Source organism: Sarcophilus harrisii, chromosome 4, assembly GCF_902635505.1.
Source record: "Sarcophilus harrisii chromosome 4, mSarHar1.11, whole genome shotgun sequence".
In the NCBI taxonomy this organism is placed as follows: domain Eukaryota; kingdom Metazoa; phylum Chordata; class Mammalia; order Dasyuromorphia; family Dasyuridae; genus Sarcophilus; species Sarcophilus harrisii.
Genome location: NC_045429.1, coordinates 166,703,087 through 166,730,337, shown reverse-complemented (window position 1 = coordinate 166,730,337; position 27,251 = coordinate 166,703,087). Strand labels below are relative to the sequence as shown.

General features: G+C 31.9%; 1 protein-coding gene across 2 annotated transcripts in view; it reads left to right on the top strand.

The window, feature by feature from the left end:
- L3MBTL3 (L3MBTL histone methyl-lysine binding protein 3) overlaps nt 1-27,251 on the top strand; it is a 144,385-nt gene that overhangs the window by 19,818 nt on the left and 97,316 nt on the right. For both annotated transcript variants that reach the window (XM_031964281.1, XM_031964282.1), the window contains 6 exons: nt 518-583; nt 1,506-1,617; nt 11,415-11,526; nt 13,140-13,299; nt 15,201-15,336; nt 21,878-21,928. In XM_031964281.1, the coding sequence (XP_031820141.1) occupies nt 1,516-1,617; nt 11,415-11,526; nt 13,140-13,299; nt 15,201-15,336; nt 21,878-21,928 (561 nt within the window). In that variant the 5' untranslated portion in view covers nt 518-583; nt 1,506-1,515. The remainder of the gene's footprint in view (nt 1-517; nt 584-1,505; nt 1,618-11,414; nt 11,527-13,139; nt 13,300-15,200; nt 15,337-21,877; nt 21,929-27,251) is intronic.

Below are 27,251 nucleotides of genomic sequence, written 5' to 3'. Positions count from 1 at the left end.
TTTCCATGGGTCAGTTTTCCTCCCTCCCATCAGCACCCTCACCTTTTGTTTTTTTGGAGATGGGGTCTATTTTGCCTAGGCCAGAAGTAGTAGTGACTGCTCCTAGATTGATCACAGTATTGATGAGAACAGAAGCTTTGTACTCTTCCATTTTTCTAACCTGAGCTGATTCTTTCCTCCTTAAGAAGCCTGATGACTCTCTGGTTCTGGGTTGACTATATTGATAACAGTCATAGTGATGGTCAGCTTTAGCCATATTGCATCTGAGAATGACCATGCTTAAGTGGTCCACTAGTCTCAGAAGCCTTTTTTGGCAGCAGGAATTACAAAAATGATCATCATATCTGGCCCAGTTCCTTTTTAAGCGCAATCCTTGGCCTTTACCTAAAGCAAGTAAGGGCAAAAACATCAAAGAGGAAATTCTAGTATTTTCTCAAAATTCTGTGTTTTAAATATGGACAGTTAGAAATGGTCTTGAGAATATAAATCTAACTTGTGACATTTTCTTCCTCTAAAGAAAGAAGAAGAAAGAATACTGAGGAAGTCAGTCAATCCTAACAGCAGAACTGAAATCAGCGCACAGGTTGGTATAGGTTATGCTTTGTTGAATTAGAAAAAAATACTAAGACACTTAGAAAAAGACATTTACTTAGGAGCTGTGTGACTCTGAGCAAGTCATTTAACCTTGTTTTAGTTTCCTCATCTGTAAAATGAGCTGGAGAAGGAAATGACAAATTACTCTAGTATCTTTGCTGAGAATATCCCAAATAGGGTCACAGAAAGTCAGACACAACGGAACAAAATGTATACACACATGTTTGAATGAATGTATGCATGGATACAATGTAATGGTGGTGCTGTTCATATTAATTTCTTGAGAAATGAAAGTAGCGTCACAAGTTGCTGGGCTAACTTTGCTATTGTTGTCATTTAGATCTTAAGCCTTCTCCCTGAAACTCAAAATAATCAACTGATTATCAAATTAGTTGAAAAATCAGTGAAAGAATTCACTGAGAGAGTTTTGCTTTTCACTGTCCACGCAGCCACCATAATTCTTGTTAATGTCATCCTTCTATAGTAATCATTTTCCCTGTCCTATTTATTTGCTGGGCTTACAAAAGCAAAACTGAGAAATCTGGTTGTCAATCAGGGATCATTAAATTCATGGCAAGAAATTTTGATATTTTGTCATTATATACATTGTTCATAATTTAAAATTTTAAGTAATATTAACCAATAATTAAATCAAACCTTTGCAGAATAGCAAAATTATTCCATGCTACTTTTTTTCTTATTCAGCTAGAGATTCATAACTTAATATTTGCTTCAACTGAAAAATTCAAATTGTGAATTTTTTATGAAGTAGTCATTTTAAAAAATCATTTTCGAATATGAAAGATGTGGAATTAAGTGGGTTTGAAGAAATGAGTATAAAAATTGAATTTCAGAGGTAAATCTGAGTATGGTTTTAATTTTTAGTTACATTACATTGTTGATATTTTCAGTGTATGCATCATGAATGAGCCTGCTTCTAGTACAAGTGGCCAAGAGTTTGATGTATTCAGTGTCATGGACTGGAAAGATGGAGTAGGTACTCTTCCAGGAAGTGATTTAAAGGTAAGTTGTCTAAAGGGACAGTTTTATTACTGGTTCATTTTTAATAAATATGTATATGTATATCCATTCTGTCAGACACACATACAAAAACAATAAGTACTTAAGCACACATCAAGTGAGTACTTAGCGTAAATATGAAATTTGCATATATTTATCCTATGTATTATAAGCCTCTATAATAAGCTATGAAGCCTTTCCATCATTTCTAAAAATTAAAAATATTAAGAGACTTTCCTTGCTATTGACTTTTCATTGTCATTGAGTCTTAAAGGCAGAGGACTAGAGAACTTCCTCCTTGTGATCATTGTGCAGAATTTAAGTAAATGTTAAACTTTTCAAGTGTATTTTAATCCTGGAAACAAATATATGAGACCTGACTTACTATATTGTCATGTGATTTTAAATAAATTACATAACCTTTTTGTTTCAGGTTCCCTTCATAAAATCAGTATTTTGTTGTGATAAGAGTAAATATAATTAAATTTGTGAAGCATTTAAGCTTCTTGGGAAAAAACTAGCAACTCGTAAATGTAAATATTTTATACTTTATTATTCTTTTAGTGTATGAAGTACTTTCTTAGTAAATTGAGCTCTAGCTTCTCATTCTTTTTCTGGAGAATTACATAATAATTGGTAATATAGTGCCATGATACAGTGAATAAATTTCTTTAAAGATTCACAATTGCTTCTATTGTAATGTATATCCAAAGTCTGTCTTGTCATTACTTCTAAACTTATACCTATCTGAATATTGGAATGAATAAACTTGTCTGAAATTCAAGCCCTACATTTTATATTATTTTGGAATAGAATAATTGCACATATTTGCCCAAATATGTGAATTGAAGGATGATGCCTTATGAGAAGATGGATATATCATGATCTGATAAACTTCTACTCTGTGTGCATACAGAAATGACCATTTATACATATAGATTTACAACTTACAAATACACATCAATCTATAATATGTCATATTCAAGTCTTTTCTTGAATTGCCATACGTTAGTTTTTTTTTTTTTTTTTTGCAAATAGAATTGCTTTAAATGTAATAGAATACTTGTTGTTGTTGTTTTTTAAACAATCTATTATCAGACATTTAACAAGCATTTTTCTCACCTACTGTGTGCCAAGGCTCTGTGCTTCTTTTGTTAAATGAATGTCTTTTTTTTGTAAATAGATTTATTCTCTAAATCATCTGCTTTGTTTGTAAATAGAGATAATTATGCACTTTTCTTTTCTTTCAGTGAGACTATGCCTATAAATCAAACCCTTTTGGTAAAGATAAGAAAAATCTTCATAGGAGGATATCCTCAATCTTTTCATTTCCTTCCTTTGCTCCTGTTTGTCAGTAGTTAAACTGAAGTTACATACTGTGTGTGTGTGTGTGTGTGTGTGTGTGTGTGTGTATGAAATTGAAGTACATTTCTAGCCGGAGTGTACTAGAGCTGATAGCTAAATTTTCAGTGTGGTCACTTAAAGAAGTCATCAATCCTAGAACCTAGATCTTAATTTATTGTTTTGCTAATTGTGTAGACTTAAGAAAATTTTGGGGAAAATGTTGATAATCCAGATTAAATTTTAAAATGTGTTGTACATGTTGTATTTTCTAGCCTCATAGTTGTTAAACATTTGCTACTATGCCTCTATATTGCTATGTAATCAGCTCAGCAGGAGTGCAATAGAAGGCTTAGGGGATGATATCATCACTAGACAGGCGCCTTAATGACTCTAGAATAATAATAAAAATATCTGACATTTATATAACACTCAATTTTGGATATAACCAGTATTTCACTGAGTCTCACAAAACCCCTGTTTCCACCTCTCTCTTTCTTTAAATTAGATCACAGAAAAATTTTGTGGGCCTGGAATAGGTGTGGCGATTGTATGGTGGCAATTCTGAGCTCTATAAGTCAATGTCATTCATTGAAATTCTAGCTCTGGCAGGTTTCGCCAAACTGGAATGCTTTTGAGAATGGTCCAAGCATAAAATTTATGTGTAATATCTAAAAAAAACAGTTAAAGCTTATTATCAGGTTGGATTTAAGAACATTGATTTTTCATTTATGGTAATTCTCACATAGGATAGACTTCATTGAAGAAAATATTTTTTAGTAGAGGGAGCATCTGCACTAGTTAAATGATGGATTCATAAAATGTTATATTTGGAGGAGCTTTGGTTGAAGAGTCAAGAGAACAGGGTTGTTATCCCAGTTCTTTTACACTGTTATAGTGAGTTCATCCAGGGCCATCTCCAGTCATCCTGATCTATATCTTGCCACTGGAACCAGATGATTCTGGAGGAGAAAATGGGGCTGTTGACCTTGCACAGCTCTCCCTCACTTAAATCCAATTTACTCGTATGTCATGGTGTCATCTCTGTGATGTCATGTTTCTCTTTGAGAAAGGACAAACAAGTTATTTCATTTTCCTAAGAGTTCTCATTTGTAAAATTGGTGGAGTTGGACATTAGATGTTATGAGTCCTATCCAGCTACACCATTCTGTTTCTGCTTCTGGATTTGATGAAATGAAGATATTGATCTGTACTTTGTCCTCACGTTAAGTTTGCTTAGAGGCTTTTTACTTTATGTCACAAAAGGGATAAAACACTTATGTAACTTTTTTTTTTTTAGATTTCATTGTGGTGATTTCATTGATATAAAAAACTGGTTGAGAATACTGCCTTTCCCAATGCAGGTGGGCTCCTGCTTGGCAATTTAGAAACCTAGGACAGTTTTCCTGGTGGCACTGAGAGAGGAAGTATTTTCTTAGGGTCATAGGGCTAGGATGAGACACAGCTCCAGTTCTTCCTGATTCTAAGGCCTGCTATTCAACTACTATGCCAAATAAACTTTCAAATTGTTATGCTATATAAATAAGTTTTATGATGTTCACTTAGGTCTTTGTTACTATTTATTATCATCTGATCTAGGTTTTTGTTTAGGAATGTTTAAGTTCACTTTTATTTTAATCAGTTATTGCTACTACATTTTTTCTCTGATGTCTTTTTTAATGCCTTGTTTTCTATAACAACCTATAGGAGATTTTTATCCTTTAAGCTATTATTAGTTTAATCAGTTTCAAACACATTTGTTGCATAGAAACTTCTACTCTGTAAGTAGTAGTAAATCTAGTAGTAAAATAGACTTTTTGCTGAAAAATTTGGATTACTTTAAGGTTGTCCAGACAACCTTGTGTAGGTATATATATGTATAAATGTTTGTATGTTTGAATGTATGTGTATATGTGTGTATAGGTATATGCAGACAAATGGCTAAAGATATATAAAAATATCTTTATATTTTATTTATTATTTATTAAGATATATTTATTATTACAATTCTATTGTAATTGTAATAATTTCTCCATTAATTTGGTTAGTATAAAAATATGAATATAGTTTTTAGTTTGAATTATCTAACTTAATTATTAAGACTAATCAGATCACCTGCTTTCATTATGATATATTTGTCTCATTTTGTATTATATAGATATGGCCAGATATAGTTTCATTATCTTTTATAGTCATTATAGTTTTCATTATTATCTTTTATTGTTGTTTTAGGCTCTTATCATTTTTTTCCCCTTGAGGCAGTCCAGACATTACCAAGTCAATTATGTAGTTCAGATTCTCTAAACCAAATTTTGTTTTTGTATTAAAATCTGAGTTACATAAGAAATCTGAAGGGAATTTGTTCTACACAAAGCTGAGGTTATGGGGAAAACGGAATAAATCATGGAATCTTCCATATATCTTCTTCACATTGTCTGGATTTCTGTTTTTGATGTAATAAATGTAAATACTGTAGGGTCACAACATAATACTTAGGGAGGCTGTTTGGTTTAGTGAAAAGAATACTGGCTTGGGGGCAAAAACCCATTTCCTCCCCTTTTTTGCAGGTTGAAGCATACTTTTTTGTTGTTGTTGTTGGGGTGTTTTTCATGTTATAAAAATTTATTTTAAAATACAAGATAGGAAAACAAAAAAAACCACATTGCCATGTGAATAGCAGAATATAAGATAGGATTCAAGTTATAAAGCTATAAATTTCCACTTCAAGAAGGCCTATATAATAAATGCTTCATATTGTGTTCAGAGCTCTCTATATTTTCTTTGCTTTCTTGTAGGTTTTCTTTTGTTTTCTGCTCTGCATATTTTACTTTATTTCTCCCCCCTTTCTCTTGTTCCTCCTCCCAAGAAGGCTACATTAAACGCGGTTGTATTTTTATATATCTTTAGCCATTTGTCTGCATATACCTATACACACATATACACATACATTCAAACATACAAACATTTATACATATATATATATATATATATATATATATATATATACCTACACAAACATATATAGAAGCCCCATTTCTAATCAGTATCATGACATGGCACAAACCACTTAATATTTTTTTAAGGCTCAATTTTCTCATCAATGTCATGGAGATTATAATTCATATCAGCCTATATATATAAATGAAAAGTGATTGTTAAAGCTATTTGATAACTATAAAGCATTATACAGATATAAGGTTCTTATAATGAATTTTTGTAACCTGTAGAATGTGATGGTAGCCTCAGAACTTCACATCAAAACAAGTAGCTCAGGTATCAGAATTATAGCAATGCAAGGGATGTTTTGTTAGCCCTACAGAGTGTTTCTTTATAGTAATATGTATTGCTGTTTTGAAGAGTTTTGCCAAGTCTCAATGGACTTCTCCTAAGCTCCAACTTGGCCAGAGTTGGAGCCTTCAGAAAAGTCAGATTATTCTAGTCAGCTTCCAGTTAGGAGCTTTACCTATCCAACTTAATTATAATTATTTATGGATGACTAATAGGGAAATACAAATATTTGAGATTGAATAATGCAGAATTGTTGGAAAAACACTTCTCAAGTGACCTCTAAGATCCCTTCCAAATCTAAGCCTATGATCTGATATGGAATAGTAACCTAGGATCAAGATTTGGAAGGGAACATGAGGATCATCTCGTTTGATCATCTTTTTGTTACAGATGAGGAAACTGAGTCTCCAAGAGGTTAATCAACTTTTTTCCTAGGTCACAAAGGTAAATAGCACAGACAGGGTTTTGAGTAGATTAAATATAAAGTCAGGATTTAGCATCTACATAACATAATTAAAACTATTCTGTGATGGTGTTTGAACATTGATAAATATTTCTAGTATTAGTTATGTGAGTATGTTATATATATTAGAGGTAATCATATTTATTCTTAGTATAGTACTCATTTTAAGTTTCTCAAAGCATTTTTCTTATTACAAGTCCTTGATGTAGGTAATGGAAATATTTTAATACCTAGTTTCTTGAAGAGAATCTCAGGGAAATTCTTAGTCTTATTAAAGATTATATTACCTATAATTGCTGAAGGTCAGGAGTCATACTTGTTGATCAAGTCTTAATACTACAAATTTAGCACTATTTCTTGGTATATATATTTTAACATGGTTAATATAATTACCTTCTAGTTTTGAGGTGTTTTTTAATCTTATTTCCCTCATGTTTCAAAACAGAACAGAGCTATTTGCAGTCTACTGGCACTCACTTTTTAGATGGCAAAGTCCTCCAGATGCTCTTGTTCATGAGTAGCACTATACTGTGATTGCATCAATCCCTGGAATGTGGCAGGGCCTCCTCAGTGAGATCTATAATCCCTTAAAAGAGTTTGGCCTAACAGGCCATACGGGAAAAAAACAAACAAACCAAAAAACCATGTAAGATGAAGGCTGCCTATTGTCAAAGCTGCATTTGGGCAAACAACTTGTATTGCTTGGACAGACTTTGAGAAAACACTGAAATGGACAATGCATTGGGCCCAGAATTGAACAGAAGGGGAATAGTCTGACTTTGGGAAATTGTGCAATGATTTCATGAAGTGATCCTTAATTTCTTCCTAAGACTAAAGACATTTTTTTCAGCAATAGTGTTCTTTCACTAATGTTCTTTGCCTGGGAGTGATGGGAGTACTACAGTTTACAAAGAATTAAAGTTGAGACCTACTCTTGAGGCAAAAAAAGAATTACATGAAGAAGACAAGTAGGTCTTTACACATCATTGTATTTCAGGAAATTTAGAAATTGTTTATATTTTGTTTATGCAATTATAGCTATAGTACAGACTAATTTTTAGAGTATTAGTAGATAACACAATTTTGTTTAATAAGTTTAACATTTTTATCATTAATATTGCAGAGAACTTCTAAAGAACTGAAGAATTTGTTTTAATATTCCTTCAAACTGTGCAGACCACCCAAACTGATAATTTCAAAGGGAAGTATAGATTAAAAAATAAGGATTTTTAGCTGTTGTGAATACATTCACATTTTGATCAGCTTCAGAATTTAAGTGTTCTTTCAGAACAAAAGAGTTATAACATATTAGACTTTATGGAACTCTGTGCCTGAAACTTGAATCACAATGTATAGACAATATAATCAACTTCAATGCTAAATTTTCATCAATATTCAAAGCAAGCATTTATTAAATGCTTATATTCCAGACAAAGTGCTAGCTGCTGAGGATGCAAAGGTAAAAATGGAACATTTCCTGCCCTTAAGGAACTTAAATTTTTGGGAGGGAGATAATTTGCATTTATAAGTATATTCAAACATAAAAGGTAACATGTTGGAGAAGGCATGAGAAGTAGGAGAAGGAGGGATCAAGAAAGACTTTGTCAAGAAGGTGGTTTTGAAGTAAGTTTGAAGAAAACAAGGGATTCTTCCAGGTTGAGAAGAGAAGAAATTATATACTAAAGGAATGGGGTCAACCAGGGCAAAGACACAGATTTTAGAGATGGAGTGGTATGTGTGAGGAATATTAAGATGACTAATTTGACTGCATTGTAGAATGAAGAAAAAGGAGAAATGTAGGACCAGGCTGGCAAGGAAGGTTAGAGGTAGGATATAAAAGGGTTTTGAATGTTAACCAGAGGAGTTAATATTTTATCCTAGAAACAGAGGGAGCCATTGGAGTTTACTAAAGAGGAGAATGACTTAGTTGAATTTGAGTTTTAGCAAGATCATTTTGGAAATTGTGTGCAGGATAATTTGGTGAAAAGGGATACTTGAGGCAGTGTTACCAATTAGGAAGTTATAATTGTGCAAGAGAGAGGTTATCAACGGTATGAATCAGGGTTGCCACCATATGAGTGCAGAGGAAGTGGTGGCCATGAGAAATGTTGTTGAGATGTATTTTAATTACCCTAAAAACAAGAATAACAGAAGAGGTAAAAAAGCAAAACATTGATCCTATCTATTTTTGTAACAACAGAATGGGAGAAAGTAAATAAAATAATAAATGACAAGTAAAACTGATGTTTATTTGAGGTATTTTTAATTTTTGAGATGTAGCAAATTTTCTTAAAAATTTACTGTGCTGGGGCAGCTAGGTGGTACAGTGGATAGAAGATCTGCCCTGAAGTCAGGAGGACTTGAGTTCAAATTTGGCCTCAGACACTTAATACTTCCTACCTTGATTCTGGGCAAGTCATTTAGCCCCAATTGTCTCAGCAAAAATAAATAAATAAATAAATTACTGTGCTAAAAGTTAGTAAAAACTTTAATAAAAAGGTTGCTACCTTTATGGTGGCCAGCCTGAAGCTCAGAGTTTGAAGGTTATTGGCTCTCTTAGAGAATAGGTGATTTGGGATCAGAATATTAAGATGAGTCCTGGTGATTGAGACCTATTATTTTATTGCTGAAGCCATCAAAATTTATAGTCTCTGTGTTATGGGTTTATATTTCAAGCAACGTCAATGGTAACTTGCATAGATAGTAAGTGTTTAATAGATAGTTGTTGAATTTTATTTTCACATGAGGTATTTGATCCATTTGTGGCAAGAAGTCTAGAGTAATTTGATAGATTTAGCAACAGTTTAGAAATTTGATTTGATGTGTTACCTAATTTTTCACATATGCCCCTTATGTTTCTTAATAGTAGAGTCATCCTTATCAACACTCACATGCCCCAACAGTGAAATAAAGAATGAAGTATAAAAAGGAAATATGACTTTCCTAATAGGAATTTTAAAATTCACATATATTGTCTTTGATAGACTTTGGATATTTTTCCCCAAAATGATACTGATACTATTAGATTTATTAATTAGCAGTAATTATTGTGACATCCTGTTTTGTCTAACCTTGCCCAGTAGATGGTAGTGTTAGTCTTGTTTTGTAGCTTGCAGTTTTCATTCTTTTGGGTCTTGATATTGAACTTTTCACTTTAGCATCAAGTTTGTATTGGTTTAGAAAAGTCAAATCTTCCATCTTCCTTTTTTTTACTTAACTAAATGATAGTCTGCTTATTTCTTTCTGTCATTTCTTTCCAGGAACAGCAATGTTTTCTCCTTTGTTTCACATTTGTAGGATTGAGTCCTTTCTTTCTGACATGTGCAAGAAAATTCTAATTGTATTCACATTTTGTATGTGAGGGGGGAAAGGTCCCAGAGGGAAAGAAGAAAGAGTTGTCCCTGGAAAAGATGCTTTTTGGTCTGTTTCTTCTTACCTACCTTTCTTTATGCCCATCTCACTGTGAACCACACTTTTGCCTGGCTTTGAAAGTATCCTTGCTACATGCAAATGAGAGAAGACATTTTCATTTGTTTTCAACAGTTCTTCTGACTTCTTAGCATGCATCAACTCTTGCTACAAGAAATATTGAGTTCAGTATAGCAAATAAATGCTTTGCTAATTTAATAAAATCTTTTTCTTGAGATTTTTTCAGTCTCATATAGAGAAACTCCAAGTAAATAAAATAACTTTATTTTTATGTACAATAAATAGTAAAGTTTTAGTTGGCAGATAGATTGCTTATTTAGAAAATAATTGTCTGAAACAGCTAAGTGCTAAAAGGAGCAGTCTTTAAATTCTGCTTTTTTAAAGCAGGCTTTGTTGCATGTAAACTAATCATGATTTTTAATTAATATTTGTTTCTATAAAATAGATTTCAAACAAAAATGAGTTTTAATTAATGATCCCATTATTTCAAAAAAGAAAAGATTAGAGCAAATAGAAGATAGTATTTTGTTTTTAAATGTTTAAAGGAAATCATTAACAGAATCCAACTGTCCTATTTCAGGAAAATATTTTGTTAGGTGCTGGCATTGCAATAACAGAAAATTTCCAGCCCATACCTTTGCTGCTTTCTTTGATTATTCTCTTGCAGAGATTGAAATGTCCTGAAGAAGAAATTGCCCTTTCAGGTTGCTTCTTGAAAGCTAAATTGGCTTGTGGCTGTTAGGTATGTCTTGCTCTTACAGTTAGTTCCATTCCTCTGCAAGAACAGAGAGAGGAATTCAACAGGGAGCAGAAGGAGGTATTGTACAAGGAAATGTGGCTTCCTGTATGTGTCCAGTACCATTTCTGTGACAGACTTCTTATCTTCACTTTTGCCCTTCCTGATCTAAAATGTCCTGGTTGTTTTTCAAGAATAAAACATGATACTGAATTTCTATTTAGCACCTGGAATTTAGAGCTGAAAGTGACTTTATTCAACATAAATTCCAATCCCCTCACTTTATGTATGATCTCTGTGCAGAATATTGCTGTTTTTATTATTTATTATGTCTTTAGAGTAAGTAGTAGATTATTTCCTATATTAGAAATGTTGCTATTTTTCCTTGTTTTTTTTAAAAGTGGTATTTTTATTACCTATGTAGACACAATTGTTTAAAACATCTAAATAATATGTTTTACAACTAAACTTTGTTTACTATTAAATAGACATTAGACTAAGGACCTTAATAAATTTTGCCTCATTTCTTTGGTATTCTTGCAGTTTCGGGTAAATGAATTTGGAGCCTTGGAGGTAATTACAGATGAGACTGAGATAGAAAGTGTTAAAAAGGCTACAGCTACCACAACCTGGATGGTGCCTACTGCACAAGAAGGTCAGAAAGAAATGACTTTAAGAATTTCTTTCTTAAGAAAGAAAAATAAAAGTCATTTCTCTTTTCTTTCTTTTCTGTTTTGAACATTTTAAAGTATTATAATATAAACATATATGTATATCAATATGTAAAGTCTTGCAACAGAAAAAACCCTTTGGTTTCAAGGGATGTATAAACTGGGATGGGAAAACATCTTTATTTTAATATAATTGATTTCCCTTGTAATTCTATGTATTAGTTTAAAGACTATTCTGAGAAGGGATCCACAGATTTCACCAGACTGCCAGAGGGATTACTAACCCCCCCAAAAAAGTAAAGAATTGCTGGCTTACAAGAATTTGGGGCTTATACAGTCCTTTTTTTTGTTCATTTTTTTTTGTATATGAAACATCTATATTTGTTCATGTTTAAGTTCATAATAAAAATAAAGACTTTAAATCTCAAATAGCACTGGAAGATGTCCATGGAATATATTCATATATAAATTTTAACAAGATAAAGAAATAGGATAAACTCTTAACATTTTAAAATAACTGTAGTTTTCTAGTTTTAGATTGGATTAATACAAAATGAATTGGAGGATTGGTAATTCTCTGGCTAACTCATAAAATGATAGCCCATGCAAGTACTTTTGCATGTTCTTTAATTTACCAAATTTTTTGTACAAAAATGCATTTTGAAGTCCAAAGAAAATATCTGAATAATTGTGATTGTATATATTTGGTCTTTGACACAAAAAGGGAAATGGAGAGGTATTGATATTTTGAATTTTAGCTATATTTGCACTATAATACAGATTTTAAAAAATCTATATTAATCAAAAGTCTATTTTCATAGACCATTGTTTGGGTACTGTAGCAAATACTTTTCTGGTATCATCCAAAAAGAACTATTTTCTGATATCCTGAACTTCAAATTGATTTCTAGGATAGTCTCAATTTATTGGCAAGTTGATATTTCTCTTTTCCTCTAAAGTTTCCTGTAGCATGGAGCTTAGATAAATTATTATTTGGCTTTATTACAGGTATTCTTTCTGTTTTTAAACTCTACCTCCATTTTCTGCCCATTATCTGCCTTTCTATCTTCAGATGATTTAAAACATGACTCTTAGGGATAGCTGGGTGGTGCAGTAGATAGAACACCAGCTTTAGAGTCAGGATCACTTGAGTTCAGATCTGGCCTTAGTTACTTAACATTTACTAGCAGTGTGACTTTGGACAAATCACTTAACCTCAATTGACTCACCCCTAAAATAAATAAAGTATTCCCTTTTATGGTTAGTCAAAGTGTTGCAAAATTATCACATTGTATAAAAGAAAGAACACTTCACTTGGATTCAGAAGATGGGTTCAGTTCCTTACTTTATCTACCATTTATTAATTTTACAACTTGGTAAGTCATTTGAATTCTCTGATCATCAGTTTCCTTATGTAAAATAGATCTTTCCTATTTATTTTATAGAGTGGTTATAAGAATAAAATATGAAAATGTTATATAAATTCCTTCATAACTACAAAGCACAATATGGCTATTGACATTGTCATGTTGATGATATATTTTGGAAAAATATTGAAATGCTATTAATTTAATGATGCTCTTCTTTTACCTTTTAGTTTTTTCAGAGAAGACAGGGGTACCTTTCCGGTTGAAGGAAACAATGAAAGTAGAAGGACTTCAATTCTGTGAAAACTGTTATCAGTATGGCACTGTAGATGAGTTTCTTTCTGGAGGAAAATTTTGCAGTCAGAAATGTGCCCGTCAGAATAAAGACAAGTAAATTTTGTTTTTGTCATGTGTAAAATGGGGTTTGTAGACCTAAAGATAATGGAGAATGAAATCTTCAGCTTTTTCTGTTTTATATCAATTACTTCTTAATAAAAAAAAAACATTTTTTAATGCTAAAGATGGTTTTGATAAACATTTATTAAGCACTTATTATATGTTAGGAACTATAGTTAAGTAGCTAGGAATATTCTTAAAAATAAATAAGACAGTTTCTATTTTCAAAGTGCTCTTTTCCAATGGGGAAAATTTATCAGTTTTTACCACTCAAAGATATTCCAGTAGATATAACAGAACTGAAAAAAAAGAGTATGCATAGACCGTCTGAACTTTTGTTACATAAAATTTATTTAGAAAATATATATTATGTATCACCTCTTGCAAACTTTTACTGACTAATGAGATAGTTCCTTGGGAGGATAGAGTTGGCTACAATTAATTTAGCAAAGTAATAATAAAATTGCCATTTTCATTCTCTTCTGTACTTAATTTTATTTTTTCATATAATTTTTGTCTTATTGATACTTGTTTCTTTTCTTGTAACTGTCTCTTCATGTTAATTCTCTGACTCTTTGCCTCTAATTCTTTTATCCAAGATTTTTCTTTTAATGTTAAAATTTTTGATATGTTTTTTGATTCCGACTTCCATTATTTTGTCACTTCTCTTTGTATTTCATAAGTTCCTTGAGTATTACTATAGTAATTGACTCTTTTATTTTATTTATTAGATTTTAATATGATTTTTTTAAAGAAAAATTCTATAGCATGAAAATTGATAAGTATTAGTACCATGGTTAAAGTAGAAAGAACACAGGCTCTGGAATATGAAAATTGGGATTCAAAACCTTTGTACATGCATATGATATTAGGAAAGTCATTTAAACTTCCCTAGACTTCATTTCTTCATTTCTAAAACTATGTAGCCTCTGAGGTCCCTTCCAGTTCTAGATCTTTGAATTTATTAATTTCGCTTTGTAGAGCAAGTTATTTGTTTGTTTTAATTAAAAAAAAAAAAAACAACTCATGAGCTCTTTGAGAGCAGAGGCTATAATTTTTGCTTTCTTTGTATCCCCATTGTTTAGCAGAGTATTCTGCACATAGAAAACACACAATAAATTCTTGTTGATTGGTAAAAGTAGTTGTGCTGTGACCTTTCATTTGTAACAAGTTTTTGAAATTCATTTGAAGGAAAATAACCAGTGTTTTTATATAGTTATATAGTAGTGCATATGACTAGTTAATCAGTCCAGTGATGGACTACATTTTAGAAGGGAAGTGTGGTATATCCTGACATGTGTTGGTGTTTGAATTGTTTCCATTTTAGATATTTTAAAATCAATTTATTATCAAAATAGGGTTTTGATTACATATATTGCAAGTAATTGTGTATTTTATATTGCATTTATTTGACACATATAGTGGGGCTTTCTGATGTCAATGGGCACATCATTTTTTAATTGATTCTTTTTTGCTAAGTAATATTTTACAGAATTAGCCTTTTGCAATCTAGTTTTGTTTGAATAATAGCTGGCTAAATCCTTGCTTTTCAAGTAAACTCGAAGACACTCTTTTTTTGAAAAAAAAAACAGATTCATTATTAGTTTAGAAGGCAAATAATTTTTAACTTGGGGATATAATTCATTCAACATATGTTACTGTTGTCTCTTTTGCAATTAATATAACATAATTTCCACTTTCTCTAACCTGACAACTGTCATGTATATTAGTGGCTTTAAGTGTCCTGTATATGCTGTCCAGTTATGTTCCAGTTCTTCCTTTTGGTTAAATGTTTCTATTAGAGAAGTTAAATATTTTTAATGATTTCTTCATTAGTAATTATGTAGTTATTTGACAGATGGTGTCTCTTAGTAATATTTGGTTTATTTTTACAGCAGAGAACAGAAGGAAGAAAAAGATGTAGGTGAAGACAATGAAGAAGATGACTCTAAGTGTAGTCGGAAGAGGAAAGCAAAATTACCTCTCAGAGCAGAGCCTAAGGAAGATGGAGAAGAAAGAGAAGATGAAAATGTTAGTATCTTTTTTTTCTATGATTAATTCACAGACAATAGTTACATTTTCTCAATAGAGTAATTTTTTGTAATGTAAACATTGCTATATTTAGTAATCAAAAAATACAATTATTTTTACTGTGAATGTATTGCTGCTGCAGTACTTTTCTTCACTACTGCTGCTTTCATACTCATGGGGCAGCCATTTTTCAGTTCAACAAAGTCTATAAAGTATTGAAGCATCTACATATCATTCTAATAAAAGGTTGAGATAGAATACTCTGTCCAGGCTTTTGCAACTGTTTTATTCACAAATAGCTTAAAGATAATAATGGAATCCTTATTAGTCCACCATATTGGATCTTCTATTTGAGTATAAGTGAACCAATAAAATTAGTTGTGCTGGAATTCTCCTTGTGCTATTTTATTGACATTTCTACTTTTCCTAGTATTTAGTAGAGAGTTTTCATTTTAAGTAGATAAAAAGTAAATTCATGGTATTTTTTCTTGAAGTAGTTCTTGGTAATTTTACATGAACCAGTGGAGATGAGAATTGGAGAATCTACTACTTTTCCAAATCTTGGCAGAATGTATAGGAACTAACAACATTTCTATAACTATCATCATTTTTTTTAAAAGGCAGTAAGATGATACCTCTTAACTCTAGAGCTAGGAGCATTTTACTAATGGAGCCCAAGTAGTTTTGTTCTTTTGACCCCTTTGTGTAATTTGTAATATCCTTGCCTTAATCTAAGTCATTGATAAGTATGTTAAATGCTATAGGGTGAAGTACAGATCTTTTTTATAAAATTGAGAGTGATTCCTCCAATTCAGTCATTCAGCCATTCCTGAATCTATCTAACTACTAATGTCTAGCCTAAATGTTTATATATTTTTTTCCCAAGAAGGGCATGAGATTCTGTCAAATATACTGGTGGAGTTTAGGTAAATCCTAACTATCATTCTCATGATCTAACAATCTAATAGCCCTATAGAAAAAGAAATGAGGTTAGTTTGACCTGATTCATCCATTATGAAGCTATATTCATTCCCTCCCATTTAAAATGAGAAAATTAGGGGCAGCTAGCTGATGCAGTGGATAGAGCAACAGCCCTGAAGTCAGGAGGACCTGAGTTCAAATCAGGCCTCAGACACTTAACACTTCCTTAGCTGTGTGACTCAGGGCAAGTCACTTAACCCCAAATGCCTCAGAAAAAAATAAAATAAGATGAGGAAATTAGATGACATAGGCTTCTTGAGGCTGAATGTGGCCCCTCAAACTTACTGTGTGAGCTTGGGCAAGTCACTTAACTGTGTTTGTGTCAAATCTTCATCAGAATTCAAGAAAGCTTTGAAATAACAAACCACTTCAGCATCTTCATCAAGAAAACCCCAAATGGGATCACAAAGAATTAGGCATAGACTGAAATGATTAAATAAATAGAAAACTGGTTTATAGTTTTCAAACTTGATTCTTTTACTCTTTTTTGAAAATTAGGGATTTGCCCTTTTTAATTCTAATTTCCCTTTCTGCAGAATTATTTAGAGGTCACTGACATTGACTTAACAATCACATCCCCCACATTTTTCTGTATCCTGTAATACAGTTCAACTGTTGAACTGAACCCATCTAGGATAGTTTTAAAGCTCTCTTGCTGCGTTTCTATTTTTGCTTGATTTCATCTCCCAATGAATCAATTTTTTTCTGTTCATTTAAGTCTAAAGATTTGTCCAAAGATGCAGGAAATAGAAAACAAAATAGTAGCTGAGTGTTTCTGATTTTCTTTCATCATTTTACATTTTCCCAACTTGACATAAGTAGTGGTATTATCTTTTCTTTGAGTCACCCCTTTGCTTGAAATATATCCTCAAATAACTTTTTTTGTTAACTTGTATATCTTTGTATTCCTTGTTTATTGCTTGTCCCTGTGTTTGTATTTTCTTTACTAAAGATATGTTGGTTCCCATGCATTTACATCAGTCTTTTTATATCTACAGAATTTTATTCTTGAGAGTCTTCCATTTCTTATGGTCTAACCTTACTTCTATAGAAATTTAGATCATGAAATCTTACCTATTTATTTTTGAACCTTTGAAATCTTTTTGCCCCAAATCTCAGGAACATGTCAGACAATATCTGGCTTTCTTCTTCTTTATCCCAAATTATAAGACTGAGCGATCCCTTTCCAAGAAGGTATTCCCATCATTTCTAAGTTAACAACTAATTCTTATTTGGTAATTGAGAAACGTTTCCTAAGTCGCTCTTCCCTCTGTTGTTCCCACCTTTTTTGAAGAGTGAAATCGTTAAATCAAAAGTTATTTGCTTATTTACTCTTGGCAGAGAGAGAGTTCTACCAGATAATTGAAATTCTTATCACTATTATATTACACCTCTGTGCCAGTCTTTGATCTGTTTCTTGAATCACTAACTTTATACTCTAATGACAATATTACATCTGTTTCATTCTATGTGTATCATTATCATGCTTCTGCCTTCCTTTTCTTGGACTTTATCATATGGGAATATCTGCTTTATATTTTATGCCATTTCCTTTTAGCTCTTATGTATTTTTTTAAAGTAGATATTGTTCCCTAGAGCTGCATTCTAATGATGATTCCCTTCCCACAAACTCAGTGATGATAACTACGATCTCTAGTTAGCATCATTGCATTGGGATCTGTAGTTGTTTTGCCTGTTAACTCATATTTTGGGCAATTTGTGTATAGAAATATCTAAGACTGGGTTTTATAGATTACTCCTTTCTTGAGTTAGACTATCAATTTGGGGGCATTTTTAAACTGCATTACATTGTAGATACCTCATAAACGGTATCCTCTGCATTTCTTGCAATTTCCATTTGTTCTACCCCTTTCTGTTTCTCCAGCCCACTACACTCTATTATAACTTTCTTTCCTTCCTATGAAATCTCAATTTTATGCTCTCTGTGATCTTTCACTATTTTGCTCCATTGCTGTATCACCACTCATTCCTCTTCAGACTTGTTGCAGAATGTTGCTGGGGGAAGTTACATAAGCATACTAAATGGGCTTATGATGGATTTATGTTATTCTACGTTACCTGAGCTTGAATTGCCCCATACCTTTTATTCTTTCTTAGAAAACTCTTTATGAATTCTCCACAGTAACTCTTCCAAAAAGCCTTTTTTTCCCCTTATGTTATGTGCACTGCTACCTTTCTCTTGTCTCTCAGCAGATGACATTTTTTCATACCCTATCCAAATTAATACCATCTATTCTGAACTCCCACCTTCCACTTAATTGCTTCAGATACTCCACAGGGTCATTTTTTACTTTCTGCAGTAAGTAGTTCTGGAGGATAAGGCTTCTTGCTAGCACCAACCCTTCTGTTTATACCCTTGATCCTATCCTCTCCGATCTTTACTAGGATTTCCCCGTTTTGTTCTATCCCTCTACCTAGTTTTCTTTTTCTTTTTAAATTTTTTCAGTGAATATTGATTTTTCCCTCCCTTCTACTCTTCTTCCTTCCCATCATTCCCCTTTCTCCCCCCAAAAAGAGAAATACAAGAGAAAGAAGAGAAATTCTAATTATTCACTTCCCCCTTAATTCTCATTGTGGATTACTTTTTAAATCCATTGTATCACTAAAGCTACTCCCTTTGTGGTGATTAGAGAAGAGATCCAGAACAGAAAGATCAATTAAAAGCCTAGTACAGACTAGAGGTGATCAGGACCTAGACTAGAGTAGCTATAGAGTAAGGAAGAGGGGTCAAATTTGAGACATAGATAAGATATGGAAATTGATACATCAATATGTACATATATGGAGTGAACAGAGTAAAGATTTAAGGATAATTTATTAGCTGCAAATCTGGGGGATAAGAAGTATGATACCCTCAAAACAAATATTAGTTAAGAGGAGAATGAATTTAACAGAAAAGAATGGATTCAGTTGATTTCTATAGGACATCTAGATGGAGATGTCAAGTAGACATTTGGAGATATGTACACTAGAACTCAGGAAAGATAAGTGGAATGGATATGTAGATTTGGGAAGCGTATGAATAGATGATTATTCCAGGGGATTTTTATAGAAACTGAGAGGTGAAGTGCATTGAAAAAGTCCCGCAATGGAAACAGAAAAGAATGGGCTTCTGAAAGCAAGAGTATCAATAGAGCAGCATACCAGAAAACCTAGGGAAGAGGTAGTTGTCAATGTTATGCGATAGAGAGGTCTAGAAATATGACACCTAAGAAAATATCACTGAATTAGCAACAAAGAACTTTTTGTTGACCACAAAGGGAGTCGCTTCAATGATATAGGGGTTTAAAAAGTAATCATTTTTTTCAAGAGATCTTTACCAATCCCCCTAGCTGATATTGCTCTCCCTCTCTTCTGTCATTGTGTATTTATTTTGTATGTATATAGTATTTCTTTCATCTGTAAAGTAGTATTTTAATATATTTAATAAATATAAGCTTTTAATAAAATGTAAGCTCTTTGAAGCATGCATTGACTCTTGTCTTTTTTTTTCTCCTTTGAATGCCACAATGTCTTGCAAATAATAGAGATAAGGAATGGGACCTGGAACTATGATTTCCTTGGAATAGGGGACTCCCATGTAAATATTAGATACTTAAATAAGTGTTTGTTGATTGATTCTGTATCTTATCTGTCTTGCTAGGTTTATAGGTAGACAGTTTTCTTATCTCCTTTTCTTTTAACAATAAAGCTGTTTAGATTAGATTTTTAGGACTTGAGCAAATCCTTTTTTTTTTTTCTTCTTAAGCATCTCTTTGTTAGGTATACTCTCCGAACATTACTGTTTTGTGAGCTATAGTCCATAAATCTAAAACCCATTCTGAGATATTGTCTTCTTAACCAGCTATTCATTTCTCAATAGTCTCTTTCTTTTGCCTCTGATTGGTCACAATGAAGAAAATACCACTTGTATTCCTAAAAATCTTCAATTCCTTGGCCAAGATTTCATAGTACTTAGCAGTCCTTTATGATTCTCTTTTGTTTTATTTATTTTCTTTTCTTAATATATCCCCTTTCCCTTTCTCTACCTTTATAGCTCTTCCTTTTTATTCAAGAAAAGAACAGAAGGGGGTGGGAGGGAAAAAGAGAAGAGAGAGAAAGAATGTCTAGCAAAAAACCCAACATATGAAACATGTCTGAAACATTTGTAATATTCTACACCCAAAGTCCCCTACTTAAGCAATGGAGGGAGGTACATTTTTCTCACCTCTTCTCTGTGCCCAGGTTGAATTGGAAAGCATTTAGGTTTTTTCCCTAACTGTTTACATTGTTGTAGTTAATATACACAATTGTTATTACTCCTATGAAGGAATGAGGAGGATAGCAGGTCACAGTGAAGGATTAGTGTAGAGTTAAAGCATAGAGGGAGAATGATAGAAAGTTATAGTCAGAATTTTAATTAAGAAAATAGAATGTGGAAAATAGTGAAATCTAGGATGTTACTGCCTCTGTATGTTGCTGACGTGGGACAGAAGTGTAAGTCTATCCTGGCAATTGAAGAGATTGAGTTTCTGTGAGATTGAGGTGCATGAGGGAGTCTCAGTATGAATGTTGATGTCCCCTGAAATAAAGAATTGATTCTCTGGGGTTTTCTAAGTAAAATATTACATCACTTACAATAGTACTATTTTTTTTTTAAATTCTTTGATGATGTTTATTTTAATTTCTTTTTCTTCTTCTATTGGGATCCATCAGCATTTCTAAAATGATGTTGAATAGAAAGGGGAGTGGAATCATTACTTTGCTTCAAAATTTATCATGAAAGCTTTTAATGTTTCCCCATTGCAAATAATAAGCTTTTGAGAATACACACACACACACACACACACACACACACTTACAATACTTTTTAGCATATTAAAAAAAGCTCTTCTTTGTCTATGTTTTGTAGAGATTTTTAGTATGGGGAATGTTATATTTGCTTAAAGACTTTTTCTTCATCTAATAATAATTATGTGTTTTTAAAATGTATCAGTAATTACTTATGATATTGGTGTATCTCTGATTAACTATTAGTATTATAATTTTCTAACAAATATAACTTGTAAATATTTTTCTCAGTTTTTGAAATATTTTTTGTAGTATAAGTATTGTTATCTGAGTATTTGATATAATTTGCCTTTAAATCCATCTAGAACAAGATTAAAAATGTGTTTTCTGTGTTTGAGTTGTTTGACATTTATCTAGCATTTTGTTAATTTGGGAATTTTCATTTTTATAGATAATTCTCATCTTTAAAAAATTCTTTATTAATGTGTAATAAATTGTGACAAGTATTTTATTTGTTCTCTATTTTGATTTTGTCTTCTTTGGCTTTTTCCTCCCTCTTATTGGGTTAGCTAAAGATCTTTTGATTTTGTTAATTTAAAAAAAAAAAAGTTTCTGTTTTATTTACTCTTGTTTTTTTATATTATTTTTATCCAGTTTTCAAGAGTTCTCTTTTAATATTGTTTGTTTTCTTTTTGATTTTCTAATTTTAAAAATTGTATCATCAGCCAGTTAATCCTTTCTTTTTTGTTTTGTTAATATGTATTTTTAGAGATACAGTTTTTCCTCTGAAGACTGCTTTAGCCGCATTCCAGAAATTTTGGTAAGTTGTCTTATTCCTGGGATATCATTCTCTTTTTGATAGTTATCAATTGTTCTTGAGCCTTGTTCTCTTATTATTTATTATTCAGGAAACTGTTTCTAAGTTTGTGTTTAGGTTGTCATCTTTTTCTTTTCTTTCACTGTATTTCTAGTTTTATTACTAGCAATGGTGGGTAAAAGATGGGTTTAGTATTTCTGCCTTTTTAATTTATAATTTGTTTTTTTTTGTAGCATATGGTTTGTTTATATAATGGGTATGTGAAGAAATATGTATATTTTTAATGGTCCCCCATTAGAGCATGCTGTAAGTCTTTCAGAACTAATTTATTCAACCAACTGTTGAAGTAAAAGTTCAGTTCTACATTTTCTCTTTTTTTTTGTTGTTGTTAGATTTTTCCAACTCCAAAAAAGGAACATTAAAGTCTCCTTTTGTTATGGTATCATGACTTTTGCAATTATTAACTTTTTCTTTATGAATTTAAATGTTGGTGTTTGATGTATATATGTTTATATTAGTATTGATATTATTTTTTGTGTGTTTTGTTTCTTTAGGCATAATGCAGTTTTTCTTTTTGTCATTTATAATATTGTGAATTTTTATTTTTGTTTTGTCTGATAGCATGATTGAAATTCTTGCTCTTAAAAATGTCTGATATATTGAAGTTTGTTTCATTTTTATTTAGTATGAAACTTTATTTTTTAGTTATTTACATAGCAGATTGAGTTTTTCCTTTTACTCTTTTTTTTTTTTTTTGATTTATTGGGGATATTGGCAATTGATGTTTAAAGTTATAGTTGTCAAAATTGTATTTTATCTATTTATTTCTTTTGTGTTGATTATTTTTGTAGCCCTACACTTTTAAACCAGTATATTTTCCCTGACATTAATTTTATTTACACTGTCTTGATGCTAATCTGTTACTACAAGCATTTCCCCCAGATTCCTTGAATTTATTTAATATCTTTCCTTTTTTATTTTTTTCTCTTTCTCTTTTGACTTATCTTTTTTTCCTAGCCTATTAAAATGTATCATTCTAAATCTTCCCTTCCTTATTTTCCTTTTCATTTAAGTATATTCTTTTGCTGATCCCTTTCCCAAGAATGGTTTTCTTTGCTTCAGAGCTCTCATTTGACATCTTCTTTACAAATTAATTTTGATTCCTTTGGGGAGTTTGTTCATGCATATCCTCTCCTGGGATAAGATGTAACCTTGGAAAGATACGCTCTTTTTCTGAAAAGTGATCTCCTAATGCGGAGATTTCCTTCAGATAAAATCCACTTAAAAATGTTTTTCTCTTATTATAGATATATTACTCTTACTCCTAGGAAATGTTCCTCTTCTAGGATGAGCCCACTTTTCCATTTTAGTTCTTTTCCTCCATTTCTTTTATCTTATTCTCCTATGCCACTAACTCTTATTGAGAGAATAAAGACATTATTTCATCTCTACTTCCTTTATTTTTCATTTTCCTTTTTTCTATTTATACAGCTTCTCATTGTATGAACCTTCCTATAAAATATTGGATCAGTTATGGAGGGTCATGAAATTTAGTCCATAGAAAGTTAATCAGTTCTTCTCCTGATTCTTTTCACTTAAATATAATTAACTTGAAGATCATGACATCACGTTCTTGATGTCATTAATCCTCTTTTCAGAAGGAAGGATTCCTCAGGTCAATTTTTATCTTTTGACTGCTTTTTCTTGGTTTTTGTTTATTTGTTTGTTTTCTTTTCCTTGTTTGCTTGCTCTATTCCAAGTGCCTTAAATATATTTAAATTTTTTCCCCTATTTCTCTCTCTCTTTTTTTTGACTCTTTTTCCTTGCTCAATAAAATGTATGATTTTAAATCTTCTTTACTTTCTCTCCCCTTTTAAGTATATTCTTTTGCTGGGTCATTTCCAAAGAGAGACCCTTAGTTTTTTTCAAATGTTGCTTTCTCTTCCATTCTCCTATTTCTTATAATTGTAGAGTATTCCTGAATTATTCACATTTATGTTCCTCCTAACTGCTTATAAAATTTGTTACTGACATTGTAATATCTAATTACTTTAAGTGTAGAATTTTTGTGGGTTTTCTTTTTTATCAGTGTCATTTTATGGAATTGATTGTTTAAGGATTCTGAAATTTTGAGGGGTCATTTCTTACAGTAGAATATTCAGGATTTTAATTTGCCATGGTTTTGTGGTTTGTTTTTTGTTTTGTTCTGCTTTTTTCCCCCCTTGGAAAAGCTGTGTTGCTTAAGTTATCTCTCTGCATTCTGTCTTGAAGATCAATTGCTTCAAGTTTTCTAGAATTCATATGTTCTTTAGCATTGTTGCCTCTTTTCACAATTTTTCTCCTATGTCAATATTTTTATAATTCAAATCGTCATATTCTCTTTCAGAATCTATTTTTGAAAGGATGATGATCATTTTCCTATCTACTCATGTTTATTTAATCAGTTCTTTTTTGAGAATTCTGACTTCTAATTGACTAAATATGATTCCTCATACTTTCTTTTAACAGTTTTATTTCTTTTTAAAATCATTTTGGATTTACATTGCTTGTTAATGTGATCCCTGTAGAGGTTGCAGAGTTCTTTTTTGGATCAGGGAATTTTAGTTCATATAAATTCTGTTTATAGTTTTCTATCTTCCCTTTGGAGCTTTTTATCATTCTACCTTCTAGTTTTGTAAATATCTCTTTTGGCTTTCTCCCCCTGGCATTTTGGTCATTTGTCCTTATTTTTGTGTACCCATTGAACTCTTTGGTTTTGCTATTTACTCATTATCTCTTCCCCATTTCTTTACTGTACAAATAATTTTCAAGATGGGCATCCTCAGAGTCATCCTTGTTGAAGTCTCTAAGAGCCAGAGTCAGATCTTTGCCAAGAATTAATTATGGTAGAGGCAATGCTGGCTTCAGCCATATTTCTCTTAAGCGGGAAGAAGAAACTTCTCTTAAAGTTTCCCTTTTAGCCTATGATGGTCTTTGTGGCCAGTGTTTTAAATTCCACCTCCTCTCCATGCTTTCTTTTTGAAAGAACCTAACCCCTTCTGCTTGCTTTCATTTTCCTTCATTACGGTGAATAAAATCTTATCTACCTCCATGGGACAAGAGTTGAATTCAAATTGAATCATTCTCATAGGGTTCCCTACAGTTAGACAATGAAGTATAATTCTGCTAGTTCTTTTCTTTTGTGTTCACTGTGTCCCACATGTGAATTAATTTGGAGAGTGGGGTCACTAACTGGGAAGGCAATAAATATTTAAATTCTGTGATGTTATTCCATGAAGTTTTTACCTGATATAGTATTTCTTTGTAATAATATAATAGATTAGCTTTAGTTCTTCTATGTCTGAGAGATCTCCAATTATTTATTAAGCATCTACTATGTTTTGGGCACTGTGACACAAATAGTAAATGAAACATCCCTATTTTGCAGGACCCCACACTCTAATTTGCTATTCACATGATACATTTAGTAGTAATCTCATGCTTCTTTTTAGTAGTACTTTTTGTAGCTATATGAATCACAAGAAGGGAGTCCTGATCATCAGGTTTGACATTCTTGAGAAGTTTTCCATGTGTCTTAGATTCATGTTCTAGGAAAGAGGAAACCTCTTTGTTAAAGGTCACAAAGACAAATAACTGCCTCAGTATCCCGCAGCTGGTAGTAAAGAGAAAATATTTATTTTTTGTTTTATTTTTAATGGAAAATAATCCAAGTGAAGAGAACAGAAAAAGGCACAAAGTGTGCAAGACTGCAAACTAGAATTTAAGTGGGCCAAAAAATAATTCAAGAAGTATATTCTAAGAAGTTTTAGGTGAACAGATTATAGAGAAGCTATCAGTGAGAGTATTACATTGATGTATATAGTGACATGGAAAAGGAAATAATAAAAGACAGTCAGTTTTATGTATTTACTACCAAGGAAAATATAAAAAGACAGTTTCAATTAACTTTTAAAACAGCTTCATTAAAGATGTTAGATTAAACATGTACAAGATATTCTAGAACTTAGCAAGAAAGGAGGTTCATGGATATCACCAAAAACTTTGGAACTTCTAGTCACTTTACCAGCTGACTGGTAGATTGCTAACCCTGGTGCATAAGAAAGATTTTTGGGATGTTCTTAAAACCAAATACTTTGATAGTGATGATCCTGATAAAATGTAATTTTGTATCAAACCAGCCATCACAACCTGTTTGAAGAAATATAACAAGATTTTTTAGTGAGACATAATGTCTGTTTTAATATCACAACTTTTTAATGGGAATAAATATTGATGTAAATTGAAGGAGCCTTTGGATATAATTGGCTACATTTTTTAAAAGCTTTTGAGAAAATTGATTGCATTTCATAATAGTTAATCCTATTGCATTTTTCTTTTCTCATGACAACTTTTAACTACTTTTTCTTCTGAATGTTGTGTCGTCCTCTCAAAAAGGGAAAGATAGATCATTTTCCATTTATTATCCACTCAGTTTGGTTATCCCTTAAAGATATATTTTGCACTCTCTTCTCTCTTTACACTCTCTCACTTGGTGTTGCATTTCCATGAATTGAATCATCATCTATGTACCAGTGACTACAACATTTATATGTTTAACTTTACTCTTCCTATAGTACCGGTTTCTTGTTCGATATCATCATCTGGGCATCTCCTTACTATTTCAAATTCAACATATTCAAAACAGAAATGATTATCTTCTCCCCTAAGCCCATCCCTCCTCCAAAATTCCATCTTTTTGTTTAGAGCACCATCATCCTTTTAGTCATCCCATTTTTTTTAACTTTACTCTTCCTTTTTGATTTTGTTCTTACTAAACCTCCCATATCTATTTGGGAGTCAGTTCTGCTGCTAACACATCTCTTGTAATATCCCTTTCTCTTGAATCATATGGGTGCTACCCTGGTAAAGTCCATGTCATCTTTACCTTCATCTATAAAATAACTTTCTAATGGATCTCTCTACATCTACTTTTTCTCCTCCCTCTGATCTCTAATCCTTCTTTTTTGTGGCTGCCAAAATAATCTTCCATGAAGTACTAGGCTTATCTTGTCACCCGGCTCACAGATTATCAGTGTGTTTCCAGTATGCATCCAATTTACCTTTTCAGCTTCATTTTATATTGTTCCTTTTTATTTGACCTATTAGAGTGACCTATTAGCTTTTCTAAGGCTTGACATCGTATCTCCCATTGGTTTCACCAAACCAGCCCCTTTGCCTGGAATACACTTTGTTCCTATCTCCATGTTTCAGAATCTTTCTCTTTCTTAACGTTCACTTTAGATACCATGTCTTTTGTTAAGCATCCACTAATTTGCCCTCAGTTGTT